This window comes from Podarcis pityusensis (genome assembly GCF_964106645.2).
Source record: "Podarcis pityusensis genome assembly, chromosome: 5".
NCBI lineage: Eukaryota > Metazoa > Chordata > Lepidosauria > Squamata > Lacertidae > Podarcis > Podarcis pityusensis.
The window spans coordinates 70,776,459-70,791,697 of record NC_138032.1 but is presented as its reverse complement, the minus strand read 5'-3'; the positions used below and the strand labels follow the sequence as shown (position 1 = coordinate 70,791,697).

Sequence of the window (15,239 nt, the reverse complement as noted above, 5' to 3'; positions counted from 1 at the left end):
AAGGAAACACAACTGTCCACTGAAAAATACAATGCTCTGTGGAAATGACAATGTGAAATGTTCGTTCCTTTCAGAAGCCATCACCTTGGTCTCATCATGGGATAGTTGTTCTCTCCATCTTCTCACTGTCAAAGTTCTGTTGTTGTCTCCTCATAAGTCATGTGGGCCCAAATATGGCACCAACATGTTTCACAACATGATTTTTGTACTCTGCAGCAGCTTTCTTTATACTCATGGAAAGGAGGTTTGTCGCATTCACGGCTGCTAAAGCACGGCTTTTCCATAATTAGCAAGAAGCAGAATTGAAGCAGAGGTTCCACACAAGAACTCAGTACTATATTACCTACCAACACACTTTCCAGTAGTCAAGATCCTCCTTTGATCTTTACTCACAAGCAAGTCTGATTCTGTGAGGTTCCCAGCAATGTTAACTAACATGTTCCTTCTTGTAGGAACTGTTTAAATAATGGCACCTGAGTCCTTAAATGCCTTGACAGAACTTTGCCTATCCACATTAGACAGGACTGTGTGTGAAAACAACGTTGTATTTTATTTTTAATCACCACAATCAGTTCTGGAAGGGTGGAGGAGACATCAGAGAAAACACTGAATGCATCAGGCTGCATGCCACAGCACCCTCAAATCCAGAGAAAGAGGAGACCCTCTAGACTCCAGAACAGCAGGGAAAGTGCCAAAGGGGTGGCAGCAAAATATGATCTTTTCTTTGACAAGGGAATTGTATAATTTTACATTACAGTCGTACCTCTGCTTATATATCCCTCTGGTTACATAAACTTCGGGATATGTAAGCGGCAAACCCAGAAGTATGTTTCCGGGTTTTTGCCATGCGCGCATGCGCAGAAGTGGTAGACCACTTCTGTGCATGTGCAGAAGCGCTTTACCACCACATGCGTGTGTGCAGAGGCGGTCCCTCCAGTTGCAGAAACCTAGGGATCCGACCGGAGCTCTGGAACGTATCCTGTCCGCAACTGGAGGTACCACTGTATATCACATGAAAAGCAAAAGGAGGGAAAACAATATACACACACTCTCTCTCTCTCTCTCTCTCTCTCTCTCTCACACACACACACACACACACACACAAACACACACAGTGTAAATTATCAACTTGACCAGTGGCAGCAATCCATTAATGGGTTAATGGGAGAAGTTTGGTGCACATTTTAATGACAGTTCACCTAATTCATAGTTCTTCAAACAACATACCAACCAAAATTTAGCTATCCTTCGAAACTCTCATATGTGATGCAGCTCCCCAACCAAAAACTGTGTACAAAATTTGTACAATTTGTATTAAAAATTATTGAGTTGATCAACATGGTTTTTATTGATTACTCTAATTCTTTGACTGTGTGTGTGTGTGTGTGTGTGTGTTTTGTCTTAATCCTAAACAAACAAGGAATGGTGGTACTGTAGTTCTGCATCTCACTTGCAAGACAATTGCCTCCGTTTTACATTTTGAGTGTCTTAGAAATTATTGCTGTTTATATATTTATCTTTGCTGAAAAAAATTGCTGGTGGGCTTTAACAGCCAAGCATTTCTATTCCTGAATGGCCAAAAGACCATTTTCCCTCATTACATTCAGGGACCATAAAGATAGTACCAACGTGTAGTGAAAATACAGTTGCAAACATTGGGTTGGATCTAGACCAGTTCCTCCAGCAAGAGCATCTGAAGATGAAGCTCTGCTTAGGGCTCATGGTCCTCACCTCCCATTGCACCCCATAGCATCACCTCTAACACTTTCAGAACAGTATGAGGAGGTGATGATGTGGGTTGCAGAGGGAGTGAAAAACTGGCCAAAAAAGAAGAAAGTAGCCTCCTTGCTATCTCCGCTAGCAAGTTGGATTAACAGCCTTTCATGAGCAGATGTCAAAGTCTGTGGCCTAAGTCCAAATTCAGCCTGCTGACTCCCTGCCACCCTCTACCTATCGAACAGGACAAGTACTCTCTGCTAGAGCCCTCAATCATTTGCTAAAACAACACAAGAGAAATAAGCACTATCAAAATCAGTTCAGAAAAACTGAAACTATTTTTTAAAGTACACAAAAGCAAATGGGAAATGTGAGAAAAACAGGAAAAAGTAAATCAAACTATTCAGCCTAAATGGGTTTCCGATATGTTAAACATGTTTCCTTGAGGATGTAGCACCAACAATAAAGCGTCAGGTAAAATGATCCTGCACCTTCCGTAAAGGAAAGGTTCATTAGTATTCACTATACCGATATAGTTTCTGTTTTGGTGTGGCGGCTGGGGAGAGGCAGGGATGCTTTTCAGCAGAGTAAATAAATTATTTCAGCAAGATTCTAAAAATGATTCTCATTTTCCCCAAGAGGCCTTTTCAGATGAGTAATCCTGCCATTCTATATGCATGCCCATTGTGAGCGCCTGCGTCATTCCCCCTTTCCAGCATCACAGCTTCACAAGTACTAATATCTATTTATGCCCCTGCTAGGAAGCAGCATCTATATGCTGACTGCAGCGCTTCTTTCAAATTCTTCCTTTCCAAAGCAATTGTCTCAGTTTTACATGTGCGTGGGGTTTTGGTTTTTTTTGCAACTCTTGAAAACTACATGTCCCAGATGCTTTGGGGAGTCTCTAAAGAAGCATTTGGTTCACCAGTAGCATATACTTTGATAAAAGATTCACCGTCTAACCAAAATAAAGATCATCATAAGTGCTAAGAAGCATAAGGTGGTGACACCTTAATGTTTTAATTCCTAACTGATCCTTTAAAAAGGTAAAGGTACCCCTGACCATTAGGTCCAGTTGCAGACGACTCTGGGGTTGCGGCGCTCATCTCGCTCTATAGGCCGAGGGAGGCGTTGTTTGTCCGCAGACAGCTTCCAGGTCATGTGGCTAGCATGACTAAGCCACTTCTGGAGAACCAGAGCAGAACACGGAAACATTGTTTACCTTTCCACTGGAGCGGTACCCATTTATCTACTTGCACTTTTACGTGCTTTCGAACTGCTAGGTGGGCAGGAGCAGGGACCAAGCAACAGGAGCTCACCCCGTCGCGGGGATTCGAACTGCCGACCTTCTGATCGGCAAGTCCTAGGCTCTGTGGTTTAGACCACAGCGCCACACACCCCATCATTTTGATTGTGGGAGGCCATGAGCACCGGATGCTGTGAAAATAATGACTTTGCATATTTTAATATATGAAAATGATTCTTCCCCACCATAAAATATGCAAAGAATGTGAACTTTCTTAAGAGAAAGCGTGCAGGACTGCCACAGAACAAATGCTGATCTGCCATTCTTTTGTAACAAATGAGTGTTCACCATTTTCCTTGTAGAAAAATGTACATTATTAAAAAACAAAACAAAAATTTCATGATGTTTTATCTAGCTATAGTTAAATAAGTAAAATACCAGCAGTCCTTTAAAGCAGATATTGTAGATTGTGTCATGGTCATAGGGTTGAATGTAGCACAAGAACTGAGACATGAATTGCGTGAGCCAAATATGTGGAGTAATTGAAGAGCATAACTCCAGGGCTTTGGGAGGGGGAGAAGTAATGGAATTCCTAAGTGAAATGGCCCATTGCTGTAATAAATACAAGTATTTTAATGGCTCCAGAGGAAAAGCCTGTGATATTGCAGGCAAGTTGTACTGGGGGAATCCACAGGCAGTGAAAGATGTGTGCATGTGATAGGGAGAGCACATATGTGAAGGTATTAGGTCCAATCATGGAGAAAACAGCGTTTCTGGGAAGTTCCAAGAAGAGAAATTAGCAGTGAGAAGAAACCCAAAGAACGGAGCCATCTGGAGAGACAGAGATAAGACTTTACAACCCAGTACCTGGAAACAGGTGTAACTGGCTAACTTCCATGTTAATATAAGTGGGACCAAGAAGTGGATCCCACCCATGACATCATACATTCCATTGTGCCCTTACAGCGTTAACATCTGTACAGAGGAGGACTCTGTGTGTGCAGTTGTACACAAGAAGGCTTCCATGGAAAGAATTAAGGTTCCTGGTTCCATGGAAGACCCTATATATATATACACACACAAACATATATGCAAAGGCTCCCTTCCTACAGACATTCACACTGTAGGTGCAGACTTCAGGGGAATATCTGGGCTGCTCAGAATGACTCCAATCCTTGTTAGTGACACAAAAGCTACTTACATCATAACACCCAGGAGTGTCACAATGTTGAACCAAAACAGTTGGTGCATTTCTATTGGACCCAAATATTGTGGTATGAAAGAGAAATAAAAGGCCACCCCTCTACTTAAGGAAGAGATTACAAATATCTAGTTATGTGCTAGTATTCTTTTCCGTCTCATTCTCCTCACCTAATTTTCTTGGAAATAGTTAATGCTCCACTTTGACAATTCCAAAGTTCTTAGCTAGAGAATGAGGTGATGTCAGTGTGAGAACCAGATGAAATTCTAAGCTCCTTGGTGTCAGCCAGAATTTCTAATTCTTGTAGATACATTTGAATGTAAATAGCCATTTTATGCATTCAAGATAAAAATGAACCCAAGGAAGAATTCTGATGAAACAACCCAAGCTTTCAATTCCATAGACTGGTGATTGTCACCAGGAAAGGGGGGGGGACACTCAATTTATAAACACAACTTGAGAAAGGAAGAAATTCATTTGCACAAAAATGGCAACTGTGCTTGCTAGAACTCATCAGCTACATTGTCCTCATCTTACAGAAGGAAATAATACTCTATGGGCTGAGAAGATGCAAGTTTGGAAAAATGCTCAAACTGTTCTCCACATTTCATGGTTATCTTGCACAGTTTGCCCCAGTTAATATTGGCATATTTTGCAATTCGTCTCCTTGCAGTGAAGGATTATTTAGCACTATATAGTTGATTGCAATTAAGATGGCAAATAGTTAAAATGCAGGAATGCAACCTACAGTAGGCAAATAGCATAATAAATTATGGGTTATAACATGGCTGTCCAACTTTAATTAAGGTTTCAGAAAAAATAAATACATAAACACATAAATAACTACCAACAAAACAAAAACAAAAAAATGGGATAGATATAAAACTGGATGGGGCATCCTTTTTCATAAATGTGAAGACTATTTTGTACATATAAACAACAGAGTTAACACGAATTATGTGCATATTGCTTACCCAAGGTGATGGTACGTGTACAGCAAAACTGAACATAGGAACAAGAATTTTTCCGAGTCACAATTTCAGTCTAACGTACAATGCATTACAGTGGTACCTCAGGTTAAGTACTTAATTCGTTCCGGAGGTCCGTTCTTAACCTGAAACTGTTCTTAACCTGAAGCACCACTTTAGCTAATGAGGCCTCCCGCTGCTGCCGCAGCACCAGACCACGATTTCTGTTCTCATCCTGAAGCAAAGTTCTTACCCTGAAGCACTATTTCTGGGTTAGCGGAGTCTGTAACCTGAAGCATATGTAACCCGAGGTACCACTGTATATGCCTTTGTAAAAATTGATTGACGTTCAGCCTTAAAAAGCAATGCAATATTTCTACTTTTAACTACCGGTATATGTATGAGCAGTGATGTGAGATGCTGTACATATTCATAGCTGACAAACGATGCCATGGATGTTAGAAAAATATGGACTTTGTGTATTCATCCTTTTAAAAGCTGGTTTTCTACTTATTGTTTCTATGGTCCTTGTAACTTGTTATGTTGATAATACAGATATGGAAGTACTAAGGTGGCTAAAGAGTCCTTATCCAATCCTAATGTAAAATAAAAAGAAACCAAGAATGCCAGGAACAAAGTTAAGGCGGCAGATTTTTTTCATATAAAAAAGAAAATCTCAGTAGAAGAGGCATTTGATCTTGTTTTGTTTCCCCCTGTCTTACCTCATCTTTATCTTGCACTTGGATGAAAAGAGGAAGAGCAAAGCCCACCTGGGCTAGTTCAGGAATAGCCACACTATACTCTGAACTGTTGAACTCAGGGGCGTTGTCATTTATGTCAATGACAAGAATGTTGAAGGTAGTCACCACTGAGGCATTGGAAGGTGTGCGGTCATCGTTTAGTTCTGTCCCCTGTAGGAAGGGAAATTGGAAAGGGGAAACACTGTTATTTTTGGATCTTTGCATGTTGTTTATCCAGCATGTGACTATGTTGAGAACCACACCTTGAAGGATTAAAATAAATAAACACAATCTTATAAACAGAGAAAGAAAGAAAATCCATTTTTCTTCAAACAAGGGAAAAGGAATGGGAATTTACCCTGAGCAGTAGGAAAGCAACTGATATTAGTTGGCAAAGAAGCACGAGGTGAAACTAGTTTGGCAGTACCAGATGCACACCCACCCACCCACATTTTACTCCATGAAGATTTTCCATTTAAAAAAAAAAAGCATGGAATAAAAGCCAGAGAGCTCCATGCCTAATTTAATTTGGCTTGAAAAGTCAAGATTCTGCAAACAATCTTTTTTTGGGCGGAGGGGTATCAATGTAAATGAAAGCACACAGGTCTTTATTTATCTTGTTGTGCACTTTGCTGCTGCTTTAAGATAGCTGTATCAGCCTGCAATTTTGGTCTGAGGCACCACTTAATATTTTGTAATTTATTATGTTTATTTTGTTTTAATTGCGTTTTGTGCACCTCAGTAAAAAGGAAAGATTGATAAACAACAATTTTCTGACCTCTAGGCCTACTTTGGCCTAGCTCAGAAAGCAGCATGGGAGGGAAGGGGAGAGGCTGGAGGATTGGTTTTGGTGATGTGTTTGCAGCTATGTATTGCAATATGGGGTGCTGTGAACAGGTGCTATGCTCATGCATTGTGTGGAGCAGAACAGAATGCATTATCAGGTGCTAAAAAGGAAGGCAGTGAAGGCACTGAACACAGTGCAGGGAGCTTAACCATAGTTGTCTGGGGGACATGAGCCCACTTCTACTGCACAGGACTGCATCAATTTAATTGCCTTTCTTCATAGCAAAGTACTGGAAGAGGGGGAAATACAGTCCCACATTGCATAGGGCAACTGGGCAACACAACACTATGTAGCCAATATGACTGGCCTTAAAGTAGGAATATAGGAAGCTGCCATAGAATGAATCAGATCGTTGATTCATCTGGTTCAGCAGTGTCTACACTCACTGGCAGCACCTCCCCAGGATTTTAGAGGGGGGGCATTTCCAGCCCTACCTGGATATGTCAGGGACTGGACCTGGGATACAACCTGCATGCAAAGCAGATGCTCTACCAATGAACTATACCATTTTCCCCATGTCCTCTCACTCAACATGATCTTATCTCACTGGATATAGGATCCCTGATTGGCTAGGAATATACATTGGGGGTGGGGGAGATAAAATGGTGCCAAATGAAGAGGAACATGGTCACCATGAACATTTGGTGTTTAAGAGGAGCATTTCACTGATCCAAATTCCCTTTTAACTACCTGTGAGTTTTTGAAGGAGGCCATACTTCTCAGCCACGGTTTCCTAACGTAGAGAAACTTATCTGTAGCATTTGAGCCAAATTATTCAGTGAAGACAATACGGACCATAATTTATCTTCACCTATGTAGTAGCAGACAACCAGAGCCAGAGGACAAGATGAGACCAACCACAGGAAGCTGCCTTCTACTGAGTCAGACCATCTAACTCAGTACCGTCTACAATGACTGGGAGAGGGTCTCCTGGAGTTGTGGACCAGGAGTTTTCCTCAGCCCTGCCTGTAGAGGCTAGGAATGGAAAGCTGGGGCTTTCTGCATGCAGAACACGCGTCCTGCCACTGATCTGCAGCTGCCAGTGCATTTCCTATAGCATTTTGGTGACAGAGAACTAGACTGCAAAGTCACATGAGTCTATTTAGTAGGCGTGAAGAAACTACAGCCTTTCCCCTATTTAAAAATAGATTCTGCCTTCACTTAGATTTTTCTTTAACTAAACAAAAACTGAACTAGGAGAAGAAGCAGGATTTCAGGGATAGAGATAATAGCATATTGACCATGTAGAATTCCACTGAAAGACCCTCAGCAGAGGTCAAGTGGAGTAATTGCATGCCAGTTTCCCTCCTTGACAAAGTACTGCCCTTCTAGGGGGAAGGAAGGGGATCAGTACTTCTTGGGAAACTGCCTGCCACCTCCCAATCAATGACCCCTCTAACAAATGGATTTTCTCCCCCATCCCCCACCCCTCCAGCCCAGTGGAATCCATACTACTAAATATGTTTCCAACCAGCTCGTTGGCTTGGTATTGATTTTAATTAAACACCTGTGATTGGTGCAGGGAGGGAGGGAGAAGTTCTCAGGTGCTGGAACATGGTTCTTCATGGCATTTCTTAACCAGGATGTTTTGCCCCTCTTCCCTGTAATTTCTGCTCAGCATGGACAAACTTGTGTAGGAAGGGTCTGATGAGCACCACGCCATCTCTACTAGCCATTGATGGCCTTACCCTCCATGAATCTGTCCAATTCCCCTTTTAAAGTCGACCAGTTTTGGTGACCATGGCCACCCCTTGTGGTAGGGAATTCCTGAGTTTAACAATGCACTGGGTAAAGAAGCACAGCTTCTTGCCTGTCCTGAATCTCCTATCATTCAGCTTGATCAGGAACTCTTATTATCTAGTTCCAGCAGGCAGTTCCATAAAACGCATTTCTTCAGGAACTTCAACTCCATAGCAGTACCCAATTTGCTACCTAGGGACACAGAGATATCTAACAAATGGCCCTAGGTTTATCTAAAATCTAATAGCACTGAGTAAGGAAAAGAATAAACAGAATTGGACAAAAACAGAGCACCTAACTGTTTTGGGAAACTTACTGAAAATGCATTCAACTTATTTTTCACATGTCTGTTCTTGTTACCACTCAGTTTTATACACGTTTGAAAACACTTCACGTGGAATGGCTTATATTATTTTTCTCCTTCACCATGCACGTCCTATTATCTCTGTTGTCCATATGTACCACTCAAGTGTTTTTGAGTTGGAGTTGCGTCTGATTGTCAAAACCAAGCAATTCCAAGTTTGTTCTAAGGAATGTTCCCGGGCAGGAAAAAATATACTTCATGATGGATCTTTGGAACCACCTGAATGTTGGAACCACTACATCATGTTGTAGCTCCTGATATGATGCACATTTATTTGGACTGGATGAAGACCCATTGTCAACAGCAGGGATCTATGGATGATGAAAAATGGGTCCACTTCCTCTCAGTTGGAAATAGCATAATATGCCTCAATATCTAAATGCTTGAAGTTGGAGAAGAAAGTCATCTGAGTCTACTGACAATGACTTGTCATGAAGCTATAACATAAAGGCAAAAATTCATTTTTTGTGTCAAAATTCAATAAGTAAATGGGAGATTTAAGTTATGTGAATAAGTGAGGGAATGTAAATACTAAAACACTGATAGCAAAAGCATTCAGCTTCCACCAAAAGTATTTCAGTTTTGAAACTCCCCCAAAATGTGTTTGTTCTTAACTACACATAAGTAGAATGGCAATGATTTAGGTACAATTTCTCTCTCTCTTGGCACTCAATATTCAAAGCTATAAATTGAACAAAATTTCATGTGCCTGGGGAAATCCTCACCAATTCTAAGATTTGCACATATAAATTGCATTTCAAAACCCAAATTCTCCAAATTTATGCAGTTTCAGGTTAAACTGAAATCCCACTTTAGCTTTTGCTGCCACAACCAATGTTCCCTTCTTCTCCCTTGAAATATTCTGAAACACTTGCTCCAATACAGCCCATCTCTGACTCTCTCACCTTCACTGTAAGAATAAATCCAGCACTGTAGAAAGGATTTTCTCGGTCCAGTGGCCCATTCAGAGTTAAAGCACCACTGATGTAGTCCAGTGCAAATATACTGTTGGTGTTGCCTGACAATAAAATAAATTGAATCAGCACACATAAAACTCCTGTGCAGAAATGCATAAAAAAAGCTCGAGATTTAACATTTAGGTCAAAACAAAACACAGTTGCCAGATGAGAAAAGCAAAATGTTGTGCTGTTTGAAACCCCAGCCAGCAACAGATTTATGCCATGACTTGAAAACATTACAGAATGCATTTTAAAGACCAAACTCTATTTCTCATTGCCTCTAACAAGATACAGGTTTGGAAACTGAGCTGCTGCTGCTCCTCCTGATAGCATCACAAAAACTTCAGGCAGTGAAGGAGTTTCAAAGCGCTCCTGTTTAAATGGAAATGTATTCATGGCTTTTGTATACACATCACTTCTGCTACTGATTATGGATCTTTGGCAGGGCGCAGAGACACACATCTGCAGTTCCCTTTAAGTATAAGGCTGGGTGTGGAGGGAGGGTAGTTTGCCGAAAGCATTCTTGACAGTATGTAGAGATGAGATCGGAAGGATGTGCAGGACACAGAGAGGAAATGGGATCCTTTCTCCTTCTCCTCCTTTGTAATGCACAACCCCAACTTCAAAAAGTGGGGGACACAAGATGAAGCAGGCTAGCAAACCTGTGGGACAGGAAATCAAGGAGGTGAGACTGGGATGGGGGAAGAAGAGGTAGAGAAGTAGGAGTCCTGTTCTAATGTTTTACAGAAAACCCACCCAAAAGGGTAGAATTCCCCAATTTCAAACTTAAACGCTAACCTATTGCTCTATGCCAGTCACCACAGGGATCAAACCTAGAGCCCTGTAGATCAGGCACTGATTGCCTCCTGCTTGTACTGTTGAAAGGGGGAAAAAGAGGATTATGTTATAAAGTTTTCTTTTTTAAAAAAACGGTTAGAAATAGGGCAGGAAGTTTCTTGGGAATATCATGAGGACAAGTCAATCAGTTGTGCTTGAAACTTGCACAAACATTTCCTTCAGAACTCAGCCCTGGAGAAGAAAAGACATAGTGAAGCAGCTTTCAGATTTGTTTCATTCCTCAAGACTTATATATGACTTCACATTTTAGAAGAAAAAGGCGCAGGGGAGAGGAAGAGCATGCCACCTCCCCCCATTTTATTCCCAACCCCGCCCCCCCCAAAATACACGCACACTTGTTGCTACACATTTCCTTTCATGTCCGAACCCCCACCTTCCTCTCTTTATGAAATACTTTTGTCACCCCTTATTCCATTGTTACCTCTCTTGTCAATTTCTTGACCCACTAAAAAGTCCCAGCCTGGGTTAAGTGCATTTTAGCATGTGGCTGACTGCATACTGCAGAAATGTCTGATGGCTTTCAACTGGTTTGTTTGCTCCATTGATCTAACAACAATTACACCACCTCCGCTTTCTTTCCTATAAAGAGCAAAAAAAAATGAACATGGGCAACAAAACAATCCCAGGCCTGTTCCACACCTCTGTTATTCCTCCGCCCACTGGGTTCCACAGCAGAGAAAGTAGTAACATTTCTTTCGATAGCCTTCACTAGTAATCTTTAGAAGTCCACAGGTGGACAGGCCTGTCCTTGTAAATCCTTGTCTTGAGCCTGTAGTTGCCTTACCAGTGTGGCTGTTGCTTTCCATACTGTTCATATAATGTATGTAGTGAGGAAAGCACATGGGAGGCATTTGGAGATTTCTGTTCTACCCTTCTAATGCCTATGTACTACTCATTAGGAATGGTAACTCCCCAGACCAACACCACCAGCCTCAGGGGATTGACAGCATTAGCATGGGCAATAACTATTGTCACCTGACCCTCTCCCATACCCACATGATCTCCCTGATACACAGCAGTGGGGAAGCAGCCAGGTGGAAGCTACGAGCCATGCCATTGAGGTAATGTGGTTCTTAAATGTTATAAGCTAGAGATGCTGGATATGTTTGGTTGGAAATAGAACACAGGCACATATAGATTATCAAGATATTTTCCAATTTTAATTTTTTGTTATATTTGTCATATTTTTAAACTGCAGTATCAGCTCAAAGGAACAATACTTAAAAACACGTTCATCACTTTCTCTCATTTCAATCCAACTGCTTGATTAAGACTGTGCTCCTAAGCACACTTACTAGGAATAAGCTTCATTGAACTCAGTGGCACTTATTTCTGACTCAGTCAAGATGTTCCAAATCAGGATGCAAAGATGTGAAATGCTTCTGCTACCTACATTTGCACTGTCTGCCTCTTGCAGTGTCCTGAACCTCAATATGAAGCCTTGTTGTTCTTAGGATGCTTGAGAGTTTAATGATGGCATTGACTGTATTGTACTTGGCCAGCAAAGAACATTCTATTGTCTCTTATTTGGGCAACTTGGCGTTGCTAATTATGTGCCCTCCAATTCTGACCTGATCCTTTCCCAGTGTTGAGCTACTGGCCCTCTCAGTTGACAAACAAGTACAGTTGAACCACCGTTTACGTAACCCTCTGGTTACGTAAACTTCGGGATGTGCATGCAGCAAACCTGGAAGTATTTTACCAGGTTTTGCAGCACGTGCATGCGCAGAACTGGTATGTGAATGCACAGAGGTGGTCCTCAGGTTGCAGAAACCTCGGGATCCGACCGGAACTCCGGAGCGGATCCCGTCCGCAGCTGGAGGTACCACTGTATTGTGATTCCACACCAGGCTACAACCTGGATTTTTCAAGCTGAAAAAATGGCAGAGCAGATTGATTTTGCATCGGGGGGGGAAAAAGTAGATGTGACTGTTTTGCCTGTGTTCTAGAAGTACAAACCTGCATTGTCCATGGTTCTACTAAACAGTGTTGCAATCCCAGGAAGGATTTTATGCAGCATGGCTTCGCATATATTATAGTCTTAAATATGCAGCGTAAAATGTGCAGTACAGAATTCAAGAGATGTTTTATCTCTGTGTTCTGTAAATAAGCAGACTGGCCAAGACCATCCAAATGTCTATAGGCTGTAGAATATATATTTAAGTAGCGTATACATTTGTTTTTAAAATGATTCCCACTCTGTCTCTCTTTCTCCCCCCACCCCAGCACATACACACTCCGTACTAAACGGTGTCCTGAGGGTGGGGACATGTAATGTGACATCACACTTTGAGTTACCCCTTCCCCATGAAGGCGAGCAGCTCAGAACATTACAACATTGTGCCATACATTTTCACACTGGCAAACATCTAGCTTGAGGCTTGGCATCACTAGTGAAAATGCCCTTGGGCACATAATCCAATAGCCCTCTTCCTTTTGTCGAAGTGACATTTGCTGCCACAACATGCAATCTTTAGACTGGCCTGGACTCATTAAACCACTAAACTTAAAGTGAATGACTTTCATGAGATGTGAAAGGGGAACGTGGCCTACACCGTGCACACTATATAATTTATTAATCAAAATGTGCTCTGTCAGGGCTCCTCTGCACTGAAATAGATGCTGTTGGATGTGGTTCATAGAATCAGCAACAGACACAGTTATCATTATATAAATAGTCCATCAGCGGCTTTGACTACCTCGCTGATCTTCACCTTGAATTCTACCCCATACAACATCCAGACAGGTGCTCAGGGCTGCTTTCCTGTAATGTCTCCCACACTGTTTTTATACAGATTATAGACAATAGCAGGGGTGTGAGTTTTGGGAGGTGAGGGCTGCCAGAAGCATCCATTGCAGCAAATAATAGCTGCACCCAAGGAAATGGCTGAGAAGTTGTAACCCAGGAGGTTAAACTAGACTAAATAAATCACTGAGTCAAAAAGACAAGGGCAGTAAGCATGTGAGTTAACACGAGGCAGGCAGCAAACTAAGATGATAGTCCATTCAGACTCAAAGGTAAATGTGCAAGGAAGGAGCAGATCCAGTAAAAGGGAGCACAGCTGCATGGCACAACAGAATAGGGATAGGGCAGTCTCCATAATGCCAAGGCCATTCAGGTCAACAGTATGAGTTGTACCTGTGTATTCCCAGGCACAACACGGTATTCCCCCATGGAATGAGGTTCAGGCCGAATATTTGCAGCGCCATTCATTCATATTTCTCCTTAAATTTATTTATACTTCTTTTTTAATTTGCACAGGGTTGCATCCAAGTAAACAGGAGCAGAAGGCAAATATATTTCCCACAGAGAGAATGCACATTTGGATTCCTACATATTTATGGCTCGAATGCAGTTTACAGAATGAATCTTCACAACCATGCTTACAGAGGGGGGAAGACACCCATAAATCCGCTGTTTCTTTGCTGGAATGACTGGGTTGTCATCAATGGTGGCTTTGTGTCAGTGGAAAGCTCTTCTGCTCATGAAAGGGTGAACATCTCGTTTTCACTAACACACACATACACCTGTATCCACTATAGCCCAGAACTTCCTGAGTGTTGGGTGGGTTCTGGGACAGAATGAGATAGGGCCCAGAGGGCTGAAAGAGGAAGGAGGGACCAGCCAAAATTGGATGCCTCACCTTATAAGCAGTTCCAGGCTTTGTTTAATTAAATGATTAAAAATAAAAATTCCAACACTTTGGAAACATACAGCCCAACCCACAAGAAAAGCCTGTTCTTAACAATTCCCTCATTTTCTCCAGTGTATGTACAACAGCTTCTATGCTGTTACATATATATTCCACATTTTGCACCATATCAACATTGAGGAGTGGGGCAGAGGTGAAACACAAATCTGTGTTTCACATCCTATGGATATATAATATCTTGTAAAGACATCAGAGTTAATAACCATGAGTTCAATTCAGATAAAATTAAATGCATTTAAATCATATTTAAATCTATGAGGCTTGTTAAATTTGCATATGTTCCACTGATTTCAATTTCACTGTGACTTCTGAACACTTTCATTTCCTTAGGTTATGTGCTATGAGATGCATTTGGTGCTCTGCCTCACAGATTCCCACAGCATCAGATTCCCCATCAGTCTCTAAGGGTAGTTCATTGCTGGGAAAAGATCTTACCATGTGACCTGCCTGTCCCACATGAATCCTGGTCAGGAATGCTAACGCTGTGGCATAAAGACCAAGCAACATGACAACAACAGCCACAGTAGTGTGTGTGTATAACTCAGGCCACAGATGTCATAATTACATGGCAAACTTGCCTTCTTCACATTGACAATTTTGTTTGTATAGAATTTTTTTTGGGGGGGGGGGAATCTTACCATGATCAAAATTCCAGACTGCTACACTTTTTCTTAATACCTGCATTTATTCCTATACAAACTATTATCCACATTGCAAAGCTGTGTTTCAAAAGAAATGCCCTTTCTATATTTGTCTATATATCCCTATTAAAGTCATACTTCCGCAAATAGGACATTGTTTGGATCCAATCCTACTAAAACACACACACACACACACACACACACACACACACATCACACACCCAGGGCAATATTCCAGAGGCAGCT

At 41.6% G+C, this 15,239-nt stretch overlaps 1 protein-coding gene across 1 annotated transcript in view; it reads right to left on the bottom strand.

Annotated features, from left to right (window-relative positions):
* The window catches only part of CDH23 (cadherin related 23), a 412,975-nt gene that overhangs the window by 217,667 nt on the left and 180,069 nt on the right, over positions 1 to 15,239 (bottom strand). Inside the window, exons 10-11 of the mRNA XM_081004664.1 lie at positions 9,728 to 9,840; positions 5,854 to 6,042 (exon numbers count right to left, since the gene is read on the bottom strand). Coding sequence (XP_080860790.1) covers positions 5,854 to 6,042; positions 9,728 to 9,840 — 302 coding nt within the window. The remainder of the gene's footprint in view (positions 1 to 5,853; positions 6,043 to 9,727; positions 9,841 to 15,239) is intronic.